At 44.0% G+C, this 15,801-nt stretch overlaps 1 protein-coding gene across 2 annotated transcripts; it reads left to right on the top strand.

Moving 5' to 3' along the window:
- The first annotated feature begins 578 nt into the window (after nucleotides 1–578).
- On the top strand, nucleotides 579–15,639 carry LOC130248419 (NADH-cytochrome b5 reductase 3-like). Of its 2 annotated transcripts, none has more exons than XM_056482170.1 (9): nucleotides 579–773; nucleotides 3,400–3,531; nucleotides 6,513–6,585; nucleotides 7,875–7,981; nucleotides 8,794–8,923; nucleotides 9,760–9,843; nucleotides 9,968–10,053; nucleotides 11,904–12,003; nucleotides 13,678–15,639. In XM_056482170.1, exons 1-9 carry the CDS (start codon nucleotides 753–755, stop codon nucleotides 13,848–13,850), a joined length of 906 nt encoding a protein of 301 aa, XP_056338145.1. In that variant the 5' UTR covers nucleotides 579–752; the 3' UTR covers nucleotides 13,851–15,639. The 2 variants fall into 2 exon arrangements, with proteins under 2 accessions (XP_056338145.1, XP_056338146.1); XM_056482171.1 differs by having other exon boundaries at nucleotides 728–773; nucleotides 8,794–8,928; nucleotides 9,765–9,843.
- The last annotated feature ends 162 nt before the right edge of the window (nucleotides 15,640–15,801 follow it).

The raw sequence follows: 15,801 nt of genomic DNA, 5'->3' as shown, positions 1-15,801 counted from the left end.
CTGAAAGAAAACATCTGCCTGGGGACACCGGGGCTCAGTACCTCTGTGTGAGCCTAGGGGATGAGGGAGGATATTTTTTTATTATTTTATTTTTAGGACTCCCAAACTTGCACCTTGCTTGATTTTGTAAGGAGAAACTGTCTAGGAATCATTGAAGACATTTCAATTAAAGAAATTTGAAGTGTTTCACGTTTAGCACAGACACAAAGATACATGTGGCTATTAGTCACTAATTTTCACACATTGGCATTAACCAAAATCTAAGGGAGCCTGGCTGAAACATCGTATCTTATTGCACAGCTCACTTCTGGTGCTTTTTTGATAAGCTTGTCATTAAGAAATCCTTAAAGCTGAGAGAACTGGGATTGTTCAGCCTGGAGAAGACTTTGGGGTGACTTCATTGTGGCCTTCAGGAAGCCACAGGAGAGACGGAGAGCGACTCTTGACAAGGGCGTGGAGTGACAGGACAAGGGGGATGGCTTCGCACGAAGAGAGGAGGTTTGGACGGGATATGAGGAAGAAATTGTTCCCGGTGAGGGCGCTCCCACCGGAAGGGGCCGGGCCAGCGCCGCGGCCATGACGTCACGAGAACGGGGCGGGGCGCGCCCCTGCGCGGTGTGTAACGTCACGGGGCGGGGCGGGGGAAGTGAGGTGCGTGACGTCACGAGACGGGGCGGGGCGCAGTTCCTCGCGGTGTGTGACGTCACGGGGCGGGCCAGGCGCGGCTGAGCGCGGTGTGTGCCGGGGCAGCCATGGGGGCACAGCTGAGCGTGGTGAGTGCCGGGGGGCGGCCGGGAGCGGGCTCGGTCCCTTCCTGCCCGAGCGCGGCTCCGCCCGCAGCGCTCCGGGGCGGGGCAGTGTCCGGGGGGTTTTGCCGTCCCAGCTCCGCTGGTGTCTGTTGTTGTTGTTGTTATTATTGTTGTTATTGTTGTTGGAGGCTCTGAATGCTTGAGGTGTTTCCTCCCGTCGGAATAATTTCAGCCTGTGGGAGTGTGCGTTTGGAGTGGCTGAGGAAGAAATTCTTCCCCGTGAGGGTGGTGAGGCCCTGCATTGCCCCTGGATCCCTGGCAGTGTCCCAGGCCAGGCTGGATGGGGCTCTGGGCAGCCTGGGATAGTGGAAGGTGTCCGCGGTGTTGGAAGGAGATGATTTTTAGGGTCGCTTCCAGCCCAGTCCGTTCCACGGTTCTCTCTGATCGTGCTTGCTGGGCAGTGGCTCTGCAGCGCTGTCATCTCTGGCACCACCATCGCTCTCTTTTCTCAGTGCCTGTCACGGTTCTGTGCTCAAACCTTCATTCTCTGGGTTTGTGAGGGGGCAGGACGGGGCTGCATTCATGTGCTCGTTTGGGTACAGCTGCTCGTGAGGTGCATTGAACAGAGATGAGGCTCAAGCTGCACGAGTGAAGAAATCCCATTGTCCTCCTGTTGGTTTCTGAAACAAATAAGGAGAGTGTTTAGCTGAGCTTTTGGAAGCCGAGGCCCGAGGTTTCTCAAGCCGAGGCAGGGTTTGGTTTGTGTGTTTGTAGGGCGAGCCCTGGGCTCCCGTGTGGGGCCGTGCCGCGCTCACCACGCCCTGCCAGTGCAGTCTCCACGGCTTTGCTCTTTGTTATCACACCGAGGCCTCTTTCCATTAATAAAAATTCCTGCTCACTTACTAATTCTGCCTTGTCTGTTCGCAAAGATTTGTGCAGCTGGAAATGATGAGTCACAAAGTCCCCATTTAGTGATTCCCAGGCCTTGTGGTCAGCCTGTTGCTCGCTGATGCTCTGCAGTTATCTTCATTAATGTCTTGGTCTGCACTGTGGTGAGAATACATAAGCTACTTTTAACCCAGAGAATGCTTTTCTTAGCAAGAATGGCTTTTTGAAATCATTCACCCTTCAGTTCTTCCCCTTTATTCTGCCCACCTGGTGTTAGATCTGAGTAAGGGGCTGAAATAGCTTTCTGAATTAGTGGGTGTGCTGTTTCTCTCCAGGCCAAATCCCATGAGACTTTTGCACTAATCGACCATGAATAATAAATTGCTTTCCACGAGGTTAACGCTGTGTTAAAATTATTTCTCATTGCCTGACAACAGCAGCGCTATTTCTTTGTTCATTTTAGATAACCACATGTGGAAATGAATCTGATTTAACTTATTAATGTCTCATTTGAAACACCTGCTGCAGAGTCAGCTTGCTATTGCCACCAGACCTCACTCACATCTTAATTTCTCTTTAAGGAACTTACTTGCTGCTCTGTCACCTTGAACAGCTTCCCTCCCTCTGCCCTTTTTTTGTGACTTAATAACAAAAATTCTTCCCAGAGCAGTAATCTCGTGGATCTATGAGAGTTAAGGAGTAATTTTCTTGTAAACTTCAGCTTCTTCAGAAACAACCTGTATGGAGCTATTCCAGTATTCCCAAAGAAAAGTGAAAAATTCAGTGTGTGTATGGCATGGTGTACCCTCAGGCTGTACACAGTGATGATACATTTTAAACCTGTACAGCAGCATTTTAATAAGAGAGAATTTATGCTGTCCCACAGTTTTATTATTAATAGTGTAGGAAGTTTTTATAGACTCCTGTCACAGTTGCATAAATGCCATTCTAAAATAATGTTCAGGTCCCTTTAAAATAAAATGAAAGTGAAAGCTAAGTAGGCTGACCTTTGATTATTTTTATTTTTTTTTTACTATAGTCATGCTTTTCCCCCCTCCTCTGTTGAAGTGGTTTTATTCATAGTTGTGCAGTTTATTCTCCTGCCCCAGTGTGAAGAGAGGGTGGTGTGGTGTCAGAGTATAATCTGTTCCTTTCTTATAGGGTTTCAGATGTGGGGAAAATGATGGTAAAAGGACAAGAGGGGCTGTCCCTTGGCTGTGTCCTGCAGCTTGGCTTGATCAGTGTGATCATTGTTTAGGCTCTTCCCCAAGGGTGGTTGGGCACTGGAACTCCCCAGGGAATGGTCACAGCCCCAAGCCTGACAGAGTGCAAGGAATATTTGGAGCATTCTCAGGCACAGGGTGGGATTGTTGGGGTGTCCTGTGCAGGGCCAGGGGATGGACTGGAACATCCTGATGAGGATACCCTCACAACTCAGGGTATTCTGTGATTGTTTATTTGGACACTGTGCCTGCTGGAGAAGGGGATTCATCCTCCCTGTCAGGGGACCTGGAGCTGTGACAGCTGCCAGCGTGGCAACCCCGTGCTGGTGTGCAAGTGCCTCAACACAGGAGTGATGCCATAAAGCAAATCTGTGGGTTTGGGATTTATTTTTTTTAAATAATGCTTTATCTTCCTGCTCAAAAAACCACATTATTTTTTGATAGTTAGATTGCCACAGCACAGTCCCCTAATCCTTGTCACCCAGATGACTCTCTCTGGTTCTGCACTCGTGTCTGACGCTGTTTCTGTGCCGCTGCAGCTGCGTCAGGTCGTGACATACCCGATATGGCTCATCTACAGCACTGTCATGAGGCTCTTCAGGAATCCCCGGCCTGCAATCACCCTGAAGGACCCAGAAGTGAAGTATGCACTGAGGCTGATTGATAAGGAGGTAGGTGCAGGTGTAGTGCTGAGCATCACCGAAGGGCACTGGAGAGCTCACAGCTTCTGAAGTCTTGGGTGATGTCCCAACAGGGTGGATACTTTTGTCTTGAGGCTACAACTTCTTTAGAAAAGCTGTTTGTGTGGTGAGTTCTGCAGTTCTGCATGCAGCTTGTTTCCAAACAAGAGTGGAGAATGCTGCTTAGGAATGATCAAACTCACAGTCACATATCTCATGTTGTGGAGCACATCAGCAGAAATTCCCAAACTGTGCACCACTGGATAAGCTAAGAGACACAAGTCCTGCTGTCAGGCAGAGCAGGCAGCTTTTTCATTGTCAGTGGCATTCAACAGCAGCTGTCAGGTTCCTGTTACTGGATTGATGTACTGGAATGTGTTACAGGAAGGAAGGTGTTTAAGTCATGCAGTCCTGACAGCACCTGAGCAGTCTCAGCTTCTCTTTCTCTCTGTTAAAAGTAAAGCCTCCTGGTAAAAAATTAAATTCTTGCTCAAGTGGGATATCAGAGGAAAGTCATGATGCTTCCAGGGGTGGATCTTGCCATTTGAAATTGGTAACTAAACTTGTGGGACGGGAGTCAAAGCCACCAAAGTTGAAGAGTCTGGATTTCCCTTGGATTAACCCACCATCAAAAGCATAAGACAGAAATCTTGGCTTTTCAGGTATAAAGTCACACCTGAGGATATATTGAGTGTTGACTTTTTAAGGCTATCAGCTATTCAGAAATTTATCAGAAGACTTTAGACTGGAACTCAAGAGCTTTGTTTGAGGTTTAGAGGGTGCACTGATAGCTTGGCTTTCACTGGTTCTGCCAAAGAAAACAATAAATATGGTAATTTTGAATCCTGGATTTCTGGGAACTGGGAGCTTCCCTGTGACCTGGGCTGGGCTGCATTGCTGAATTTATTTCACAGGTGTTCTGCAACCACACTGTTATTATAGACTCCATACTTCTCATGAAGTTAGAAAAGGCTGGGAGAATTGGGATTGTTCAGCCTGGAGAGAAGAATGGGGTGTCCTCATTGTGGCCTTCCAGTGCTTGAAGGGAACCCACAGAAAAGATGGAGAGAGACTCTTGACAAGGGCCTGGAGTGACAGGACAAGGGGCAATGGCTTCACACTGACAGAGAGTGGGTTTAGATTGGATATTAAGAAAAAAATTGTTCCCTGTGAGGATGGTGAAGCCCTGGCACAGGCTGCCCAGAGAAGTTGTGGTTGTCCCATCCCTGGCAGTGTCCAAGGCCAGGTGGGATGGGGCTCTGAGCAACCTGGGATAGTGGCAGGTGTCTCTGCCCATGGCAGGGGGATAAACTGGCTGATCTTTAAGGTCACCTCCATCCAGATCCTTCTATGATTCTATGGTGTGTCTTTTGAACAGAGAAGTAGGAGTCTTGAGGCTGCTTCCTAGTGCATAGCATAGGAAAAATATTCTTTAATATAGTTAGATGTGCTAATTTAGTTCTTACCTTAAAAAAGCCAACAACTTCAGTTTGGTTGGTTGGTTGGTTTTATAATGGTTTGCATAATTAACTTGTTGCCTTTCAGTGAGTAGCTTCAGCAAAGCACCAGCCTGCAAAAGCTGTTCTCCAGCTTTGCATTTGGCAAGGGTGGCAGACTCCATGTCACTTGAGCCAGAAGAGAAGTTTGTGGCCAAGGGCTTCCAAGTGCTTAGGGCAATGCCAGAGGGCAGTGACCTCCTGCTGAAAGTGCATCCTGCTCCAAGGCTGTCTGCAATCCAGCCTTGATGACACCTTGCAGGGTGGCAGGCTCAGTGTCCTGGCTGTGTGACAGGGAGAGGCACAGCCATGCTGATCTAGGTACTGGGGATTCCCTGAGCCTCTTATTTTAGTGCATCATGAGGCAATTGTGAGAAACTATTTGCATTTAGTCAGCTTCAGCTAAACTCTCTCGACTTTAATTGGGGAGGTGATTAAGTGGGAATTCAGAGCTTTGTTCTGTCTGCATACTGTTCAAGGCAGCATAATAAAAATGCAGCATTATTGGCAAAATCCAGTGATTTCCATACAGTGCTGACATCCCCATACAGAAACAGCAGCAGTGTTAGGTCCACATTAGTTGTCTTTGTAAAGGAATTTTCAGTTGGAAGTTACTGCTCCTGACTAGACATAAGTCCAGAGAAGCCCTTTTGAATCTGCCAACCAGTTCCCTTCTTCCTTCAGGATTTGCCTTAAAATGAGGTACTGTGAAGAAAATTTTATCAGATGAGACAAACTGTGAGGAAGAAATTGGTCTCCATTGGTTATTATAAAAACAGTTAAGCAAACAAAACCCTTAAAAACAGTCACTGGATGAGGCATTAAGCTGTATGCTGTTTCTTTCTCTTTTTTTTTTTTTTTACTGTCTTTTCTTCCTGTGAATATGACATGATTTTTCAAACATAAAACTTACATAATAAGACTTAATTACTTATTGCCAAAATATCATTCAAGGTGTGACTTTGCTAGTAAATATTAGAATAATTATCCCAGCAGGACTGCATATATTGTCATCATTTATTTCATATCTAAATACAGTGCTATTTTCAATCTCATTTATGGATTAAATCAGGTTAACTAATTAAATTAATTTTAATTAAAATTAATTTTTACAGGGAAAATATTTTAAGGACCTTACCATAGCAAAAGAAACTAGGTTGCTACTTCCACTGAAATGATTTATTCATGTGATTTTGAGAGCTGAAAATCAAAATACCTTGGCCTTGAACTGCTGCATAGTTAAACTTGAAATGAGAATTGAAGAGCTAATTATTTTTTATCTTGTGGCCTTCTCACAGAGGGCAGTGTAAATGTCCATAATATTTGGAAAGTTATCACTTAATCTGCACACAAGTATCATTGTGTCATTAATTCTCAATCCTGAAGGATGCCAGACTTGCCTTGTTTTAGAAGTGAAATCACAAACATTAAATCCCAACAGCAGAGCTGACTGTTGTTTTCATTTTCCTTTTTCAGGAAGTTAGTCATGACACAAGGAGATTTCGATTTGCTCTCCCTTCCATGGAGCACGTTCTGGGTCTCCCTCTAGGTATGTTCCTTATGAAGAATCCAAGTGTTGCTTGCATTAATTATACTACAAGGGATTTTGTGGGGTTTTTTCCCCCCTGTGTTTTGAATTTGTAATACTGTTCATGTGGCTGGAACTGTTACTGAGAGCTCTGCAAGGTTATCCTCATGATGTGAGTAATCTGCAGTGTATGTGAGTGAACATCCAGCTTGTTTCTTTGGAGAGAGTAGGAGCAAACACAGGTCTTCACTTGTACTTTTCCAGTCTCAGCTTTCCAGCTTGTGTTATTCCTGTGGGGCTGAATCCCTGCAGTCCCTTTCCATGCCCTGAGGCACCACTCTCATCCACTTCTCCTCTAACCCTGTGGTTTACCAGATGATCTACTCACTTCTGAATTTCTTGGAACTTTTGAATCACCCAGGGGTAGCTGTTTCCAAAAGCCCTGCCACAGGGTGTGGTGCCTTCCATAACAGCTTAGTGCCATTGTTTCCTTCTGCTTGTATAAATAGCATTTAATTGTGACTTGTGTTTATTAGGACTTCCACTTTAACAAGCTGCTGCAGTGATCTCTGGCTCCTGTGTTTTATGGTTGTTGTCAGCACCTTTTCCAGGTGTTAAATTCTTGTTTAGGATGTTAGAAGTCTCTTGACCTTTTTAGTATCCATGAAATCAAAGCTTCTTTCTCAGAAAAAAAAAGAAAATATGTAGACATTGAGAAGAGAACCTGTTGTAGAGAGCTCAGAGGATGAGTGACAGATGGAAACGTGGTTGCTGCAATCACATGTTGAGCTGGAGGAATAACAGGGTTAGAAAAGTGCTTTGTGTCTGGGCAGCCTCAGCAAAGGCAGCTGGAGAGCTGCTGGAAGATGTGAGGGAATCTGTGGTCAAAGCAAGAACATCTACAAGCTCAGTTTTAACTAAACTGTGGCAGTTTACAACATTAATAAAGATGTGTTAACAGCACTGGGCAGTTTTCCCCTCCTGTGTCCCTTTTATTTGTCTGTACAGGAGAGACAAATCCCATCTTTTGAAAGTCCTCAGGTACAGTTCAGGCTTTGGTGAATGTAAATGCATGAAGTTATGATTGACACACAGGATTAGCAGTGGAGTTGTCTGTCCTTCCAGGTAGATCTGTGCATGGCTAACAACTCTAGCAAGGTGTGGCAGTGTCAGGAAAATAAGAAAGGAGGAAGTGATACCCCAAAATAAGGTAGTTAGAGCTTTGAGGGCTACATTTCAGCACATCCACTGAAAGAAAAATCTTTTGAAAGAAAACTAGTTTTTGGTTGTTTTTTTTTTCCCTGCAACAGGGCAGCACATCTACCTGTCTGCACGGATTGATGGAGCTCTGGTTGTCAGACCTTACACTCCAGTTTCCAGTGATGATGACAAGGGCTTTGTGGATCTTGTTGTCAAGGTAAGAATGTCACACTTTGTTGCCAGACTGGGCAACTTCTGAGCCACCTTTACAGAGCCTTTATGTGAAGTTTGGTGTGCTGGCTTCTCTTCAGGAGCATGCCATTACCTACAGTCCACATGGCATTTTCCAGGCACTTCTTTAGTGAGGGTGTCTCATGAGATGCTGCATCATTTTCCACCCTCTGTGTAGACCTGCAGATGTTCATACACTTTTTAGTCCTTCTGGAATAAGGAATTAACCTTGCCTGAATGGGCAGCTGCTTCTGAAGCTAATGGAATTTGGTCATTATACTCACTGAGAGTAGTGGTCATTATCATTAGTGATCCAGACATTGGGAATAACTGATTTAATTGGTAAGAAAGTGATTTTAACTCTTGTGATAATGTACTTCTGTTTTGCCTCTTGATAGCTAGACTACCTATCATTTAAAGCTGTTAGGAATTTAAAATATTAATATCTACACTGTATTTCCTCTTAGAATTTTGCTTTTTGGTATCACAGTGTTCTGGTTTTTTTGCTATTTTTCCAGCCTCTTTTAAACTTGGGTGTAAATTGTGTTGATTATTACCAATATTTTCTGTGTTGCAGAATTACAGTGGAGAAATCACTGGTCTCTGTCCAAAGATTGGGGCAGGAGTAGCATTTTAATCTTTTGTCAGTCAGACATTGTATTTCTTTATGGAGTAATGGTGTTCTTTGCACAAAGAGTATTTGTACCTAAAAATTGGAAGGGCAAATGCTCTTCTCTGAGCTGTGAGATTGAATTGCTTGTTATTATTGTTATTATTGATTGTTATTATTTTTAACAGGTCTATTTCAGAGGTGTCCATCCCAAGTTTCCTGATGGGGGAAAGATGTCTCAATACTTGGACAGCCTGAAAATAGGGGACACCATTGACTTCAGAGGACCAAGTGGCCTCCTTGTGTACAAAGGAAAAGGCAAGGCTGGTTTGGGAGACAGAATTTACCCAGAGTAAACAGTTCTCTGGAAAAATGTCTTACTACTATAGAAATGCTTTTTATTGATGTTGTTCTCAAGTAAGGGATGGGTTTTTTCCATGCTTATGTGGACATAGTTCATACACTGACAAAAACACTGGGTATTTGCACTGTCCACTGCTAATTCCCCAAGTAAAAATGAACTTTATGAGTAGGCATTACTTTTATGTCAGTGTAAAATATCTCATGTTAGTATAATGCAGCCACAAATGTGTCACAAAAACCTTCTGGCAGTTTTGTGTGGAGCAGAACTCTGACACGTGGTTTTCCAGAGCTTTGTGGGTAGCATTCATGTTATCCTGGATGAAGAGAGCTGTGAATACAACACAGCATTTTGAGGAGTTTCAGCCTTTCTGTTGTGTTTGGCTGAAATGGACAAATCAGCTCAAAAAGAGAAAAATTTTTAAAACCCACCATGCTGCATATTTTATGTTTTCCCTTAAAATAATCTGCTCAGGGGAAATAAACTCTCTGAGCAGATCAATTCCTTAATGTTTCCAGAATCTGGGCTTGTGAATAAATTGAAATACAGGTGGTGTGTGTGTAGGCTGTGGTCAGGGAAGTCATGACCCATGTCAGTGTCTGATGTTACCACCTCATGTTTTAAAACCATCTTTCAGGATTGCTTTCATTCAGGACATCTTCACCTTTTCTGTTCTCTGGGAGGGAAGGGTGACAGGGCTGAAATGAAGTCAATTTAGCAGGATGTGCTGGGAAGGGAAAACAGAAGGTGTTTCCTGCTTGCTTCAGTGTTTTCCATCTCTTTCTCTCTTCAGGCAAGTTTGATATTCGGCCAGAAAAGAAAGCTGAACCAGTTACCAAGACAGTGAAATACGTGGGGATGATTGCAGGGGGGACTGGTAGGTATCTGTAAGGATGCATCTGTGGTTTCTGACAGCTGGTAGATGCATTTGCTCACATTTTCCCCCCTGTCCCTTCTTTCACTCCCCATCCTCACATCTCTGACCTGCCTCTCTCTTCCAGGGATAACACCTATGCTGCAGATCATTCGAGCAATCATAAAGGACAAAGATGACCCCACCATTTGCCAGCTGCTGTTTGCTAATCAGGTAATTCTGTCCTTTTTTTTCTATTTGTAGTGTTTTAGTTACCTAGCAGGACTCCACTCAGCAAATGAAATCACAGAGATGCAAACCCTGAGGGGAGAAGTGAACTGAAATGTTGGAAACCTCCCATATAAAAGCCCTGTGATAAATTGAGGGTTTAACATTACTGCAGAAATGTTTGCTAATGTTTGCTTTCCTGTGACTCATTGCTCTGTTTCTAATCCAGTTTATGAATGTTAAAGCCCTGCATTCCTTTCTGCAAGTTGTTCATGTTTTGGCCAGACTTTCAGAGCCATCTTTCTGAGTGCAAACATGAAAGGGGTGGACATTTGTCTCCTCCAGCAATTTTTACTCCCCAGCTTTGCAGCAGTGTTTGTCTGTGGAATCTTTCTGTCTGAGGACATCTTGGGTGAGGCTAAAACTAACTGTGGTCTCCAGCAGGTCCCTCACAGAGCTATGATTCTTCTTGGCTGTCTGCTTTCATTTCCATCCCCTCTGTCTGTTTTTTGTGTGCTTCACTTGCTCCTTGAGGTGTGGCATCCTGCATGCTGGCCAGAGAGAAGCTCTCTCATCCATGGAATCCTTGCAAGAGGGATTTCTTGGATAACCCATATGTTGGTTGATGTCACCCCTTCTTTGCCTGATGTTCTTCTGCTGTGAATCTTTCTGCTGTTTAATTTCTCCCTCTGATGAATATTTTGTGCCTGGATTATGAGTCATTATTGTGATGAGCTTCATTTCATGCTTGTGGTTTTTAGCTTCTTTAGGCTCTCCTCTGTTTTTCTTCTCATATTCAGTGTGTGCTCATTTAATTCATACCATATCTAGGCCTACAAGAAAGATGGAGAGAGACTCTTGACAAGGGCCTGGAGTGACAGGACAAGGGGGAATGGCTTCACACTGACACAGAGGAGGTTTACATTGGAGGGAGAGCCTGGGGAACAGTGTCCTGCCTGTTAGTAGCAACCTATGGAAAGATCAGTCCCTGGATTTAAAGAGTCCTTGCACCTAGTAAATCCACCAACAGAAAGCAGTTTTAAAAAAATATTTTAAAGTGTTTAAAACAATGTACATGGGCTCCTACTGTGCTTCTGGCTGGCACACTGAGTTGGCCAGAGCCAGTAGGGGATTTTCTGGAGCACCCACAGCTGCAGATCCAGGAATAGCAGCTTCTCTGGAATGGCTGCTGCACATTCCTCCTTATCCCCACAGTTACAGACTCTGTGCCAAATAACTATGGCTGCAGGGGTGGCAGCACTTTGAGTCCCTACCCTTTTCCTTCCTGTCCAGAGTGCAGCTGCTCTTAGGGAAATAAGGCTTTCCTTTGGCCTTCAGTGATGCTGCAGCAGGGAGGAGCCAAACCTGATACCCTGAGTAATGTTTATTGTTCCAACTAGAACTTGATACCCTTTTGGTGTTCATTCCACATTCTTTTTAAAAGCCAAGCAGTCTCCATCTGGCAGTGCTGATGATACTTGAATTGGCAAAGGTGAAAAAACTTGCATTTCCCTGTCTAGATGCACAGTATGAAGGGGTAGGGAGATATGTGTAGTCATGATTAGTTTTTTGATGTAATAGTGCTAAAAAGGGCTTTATTCTGATTCCCTGATTAAGTGATGGTTCTGCTTTGTTTTAGTTTTAGAGGGAAGGCATTGCATGGTCAGGATTTGGGAAAGTTACAAGGCTTTTATCAGCTCTGCCATGGGCTAGGCATGGAAATATTGGGTTTGGTCTCTTCAGCCTTTAAAACAGAGCTGAATCATCCCTTCCATCTCTCAGGGCTGTGCAGTAGCTGCTGCTCTGTGGCCATCTGAGGGCTGCAGGGTGTGATCACTGTTTTCCTTGTCCTGCAGACTGAGAAGGATATCCTGTTACGTTCCGAGCTCGATGAGATCCAGGCTCAGAATCCCAATCGCTTCAAGTGTTGGTACACCCTGGACACAGCACCTGAAAGTAAGACCTGAAGTGTCACTTCATGTGGAGTTCATGAGTATCAATGTGCTTTACAGGAGACATATGTGTGTTCTTGAGCTTCATGGTTCATTTCTTGCTTAGTGAATGTCTGAGTGCATCCAGTAGCACCACCCTCCATGCAGGGATGCACACAGGATCAGGTGTAAGCAGAGAAGTGTTCCCAAAGCTCACCTCAGGCCAGTGGCAGTGCAGTATTCCTCCCATGGCTACACCTGAATATTTACCATTCTCTCCTGTGGAGGGTGACCTTCTTTTCTCCTTCCCCACAGATAACTGTAACTTGTTATCCTTGTGTTTGGAGCCTGCCCTGAGGCAGCTGCAGTGCCAGAGGCACAGATCCCTGTCTGAGCTTGCTGAACAAGCTCAGAACAGTGTCATTCCTTGTGGTTTTCCTTTCTTACCATTGTCCTGGTTTGAAGGACAGGTGTCTGCCAATAAAAGCAGGAGCTTCTCTTTGAAATGGAGAATGTAAACCCCTCCCTCCAAATTATTATAATTTTGAAATTAAGGGGCTCTCAGGCAAAGATATGGGAATTAGGAATAACAGTTCTTTACTAGGAAAACTGAAATAGAAATAGAGTATTACAAAGAAAAATTCTCAAAACACTGACAGAGTCAGGATCCAACCTGACACCACATCAGTCAGTCAGGGTGTTGGCAGCAGTCCCATTCAATGGTGGCTGCATCCTCCTGCAGTGGCAGATGTGGTTCAGCTGGAGCAGTGCTCCTGGAGAAGGTGCAGTTTTCCTCTGAAGGTCCAGGGATGATGTGGAAAGGTCTGGTTTTCCTCTGGAATCCAGTGGAAAGATGGATAACTTGCTGTCCAAAATCTCAGTTTTTATCTATGTTTTTTATTTATGGGATGATGTAATTTTATCAGTCACACAGTGGGACTCAATGGCCCATTAACAGCAGATGATATCTTCCTGGAGGGAGGATGGGTTGAGGAAAAGATAAAGATGATTGCCCCAGCTGGTTTAAAGCTGGCCCATTAGCAGATAATATGTGCCACAGAGATAAGGAATCACTGCCCCACCTGCCTTCAGCAGATGGTGATAGAACACACATTTCTGGTCACATCCTGTATTGCAACCCAAGACAGCCATTCCTTGTCCTGACCCCCCACATCAGGACAGATTCACACTCATATTCAGTGGGAGTTTGGGGCAGAGAAGGAAAAGCCATATGCCTCCTCTTCCTTGTGACCAAGAATACATCTCTGGTATGCTGAGGGAAGGGTCTTGCCCTCCCCACAGTCTGTTGTTGTGTCATCTGCTGCACTTAATGTTCTCCTGGAATTTCTGATCCCCTTCTTTGGGGAAATTGTGAACTGGTCTTAGCAGTTGGGATAAAAGTTCCTTTTTGGGCCTCCTCAAGACTATTCTGCAGACTTTCACTGTCATAGGTGAAACCTGACCAAAAACTGGGATTAAAAAATGTGTCAGTCTTGTGGTGCCCGGAAGTTTGGGTCAGCAGCAGCAAAAGTTTGTTCTGCATCCAGGGCTGGGGATGTGAAGGTTAAAGCTGTGTCTGTTGCTGTAAATGTTCCAACTGGGAACAACTTCATCAGCTGGATTTCTCCTTTGTAAAGTGACTTGTGTCTCTCTTTTCCTGCTTTTAACCTCGTTCTCCTACTTTCATTTTTTTAAACAGATTGGGAGTACAGCCAAGGATTTGTGAACCAAGAGATGATCAGAGACCACCTGCCCCCACCTCAGAGTGATGTTCTGATCCTCATGTGTGGACCTCCTCCAATGATCCAGTATGCTTGCATTCCCAACCTGGACAAACTGGGCTATGCCAAGGACATGAGGTTCTCCTTCTAAACACAACTGTTATTCAGGGATCTTGTGTAGAAGGGAAGGAAAAAAACATCTAATGGGGAACAGGACAAAGTTACAGAGGTGATGCACAGTGCTGGGAAAATACATTTACATTAAAAATGCTTCATATTTTCAGACTCTCTGGCAAGACACATAACTGTGCTAAACCTGTGTGTGGAGAGGTGGTGATGCCTCGTGCTCTGTGTTGTGGGCTCCATGTCCAGGGAGGACAGTGCAGCTGCTCAGGGCAGCACACACTCACTTATGCTTTTTCTTAGTGCTGTAATCAAGTGGCAGTAATATCCTACTTCCTAACACTGTGCATACCCAGGATTTTATTCAGTATGAACTATGAAAACAATGAAAAGTGTTGGATTATTCACCTTGCTTATGCCAAATTGTAATCCTTACAGAGCTCTGAGGGTCAGGAGGGTTTGCCTTGTATCCATAACCTTTGCAGCATCAGTTTAAAGATGCTTGTTGAGTTAAAGGATGCCAGTTAACCATTTATGACTGAAGGTGTTGCAGCTGCCTCATTAATCAAAACAGAGAGGTAGGGCAGTGATAAAAAATGGGTTTCCTTTGGATTTTGGAATAGCCTCTCTTAAGTGCAAACACTTTTCCATCTGGTCACAGTTCTCAGCCCTGGGCAATGAAAGAAACTACAGAAGGTGACTTTGAGTACTGTTCCACAAGTACCTTGAATTTTTTGCTTGATAATGTGTAGGATACTGAAAAAAAATTCTTAATTTTGTATTTACTCCTAAGTACTGGGCGATGGTATAGGAGTACAAAAGCAGTTCTGCTTGTCCTGTGCAGTGAAAAAAAAATGCTGGGTGGAAACTGGCTGAGATTTTCTTGTTAGTTGTTTTCCAGAGATGGATTTGGACTGAAGGGAGCCCAGGTTTCACTGCCAGGGGGGTTTTGGCAGGCAGCCCTGCTCTGGGTGCAGTAGCATCCAGTCACCTCCGTGTCTCAATCAGGGAAAGCTCCCCTGGGTTTGCTTGGTAAGGATGCATGGGAACAGCCTTAAATCACCAAACTGACAGCAGATTCAAGTGTCTCACTGAGTATAAAACTGTTTCCTAGAAGCTGTTTACTACAGCTTCAATTTGTATTTTTTTTTAATATCCTTTTTTTACAGCAGCCTTTTACCTAGTTTTCAGGCATCTTGTGTGCCCAGCCTTTGCTTCTGACCAGCAGAGATGCTGCTGAGGTAAGAGGTGTCCTGCAAGGAGTCTGGGAAACTAAAAACCTTGTTCTGGTGTTGACATCAGAGTGACTGAAAGGATATTTAGTCATGTATGAAGTACTGTGGGTGCTGAGGTAGCTACAGGTGCCAGTGTACAATAGCAATTTTTAAAGATTGGGTAGGAATTCGAGGTTATAGCTCACTGTGTTTTCTTTTGTGCCCATACAACAGGTGGGTACTGTGTACTTAAAAGGTTCATTTTTCATCAAGAATAAAAGGCAAAGATACTACATTTAATTTAAGGAACCTCAACTAGATAATATTTGTATTATTTTTATTAATTTGATGTTTGCCTCAAGTCTTGAATTTTTGATGTGTGTTTCTGAAACTTGTTCTTTAATATTATGCTCCAAAGCTGAAATACTACTAAATTTTTCAAGTTTTAGTCCCTTTTTTGAAAGGCAAAAAGCAGAAATATGAGAGAAGTGATCTTGCTGCTGGTCTGTATCACTGTGGGATATGCATAGATCTTTTTCATTATTGTATTTGCCAAGGTCATTCCCATCTTTTTTTATCCTGAATAAAGTTTTGGAAAGCCGAGTTTCATGAGAGCTCGTTCGTATTTTGATTATTCTTAACTTGGATTTTCCCTTGACACCAAAATCAGTGGGTAAACCCAACATGTCCTTGAAGGTCCATAAGATCCCAGATATCCAATCCCCAATTCCCTCAGGATTTGTTCATTGAAGCTTTTCAGGGTTA

This window comes from Oenanthe melanoleuca, chromosome 1A (assembly GCF_029582105.1).
Source record: "Oenanthe melanoleuca isolate GR-GAL-2019-014 chromosome 1A, OMel1.0, whole genome shotgun sequence".
Taxonomy (NCBI): domain Eukaryota; kingdom Metazoa; phylum Chordata; class Aves; order Passeriformes; family Muscicapidae; genus Oenanthe; species Oenanthe melanoleuca.
The sequence above is the reverse complement of the archived record's forward strand: the minus strand, read 5'-3'. Positions and strand labels throughout refer to the sequence as shown.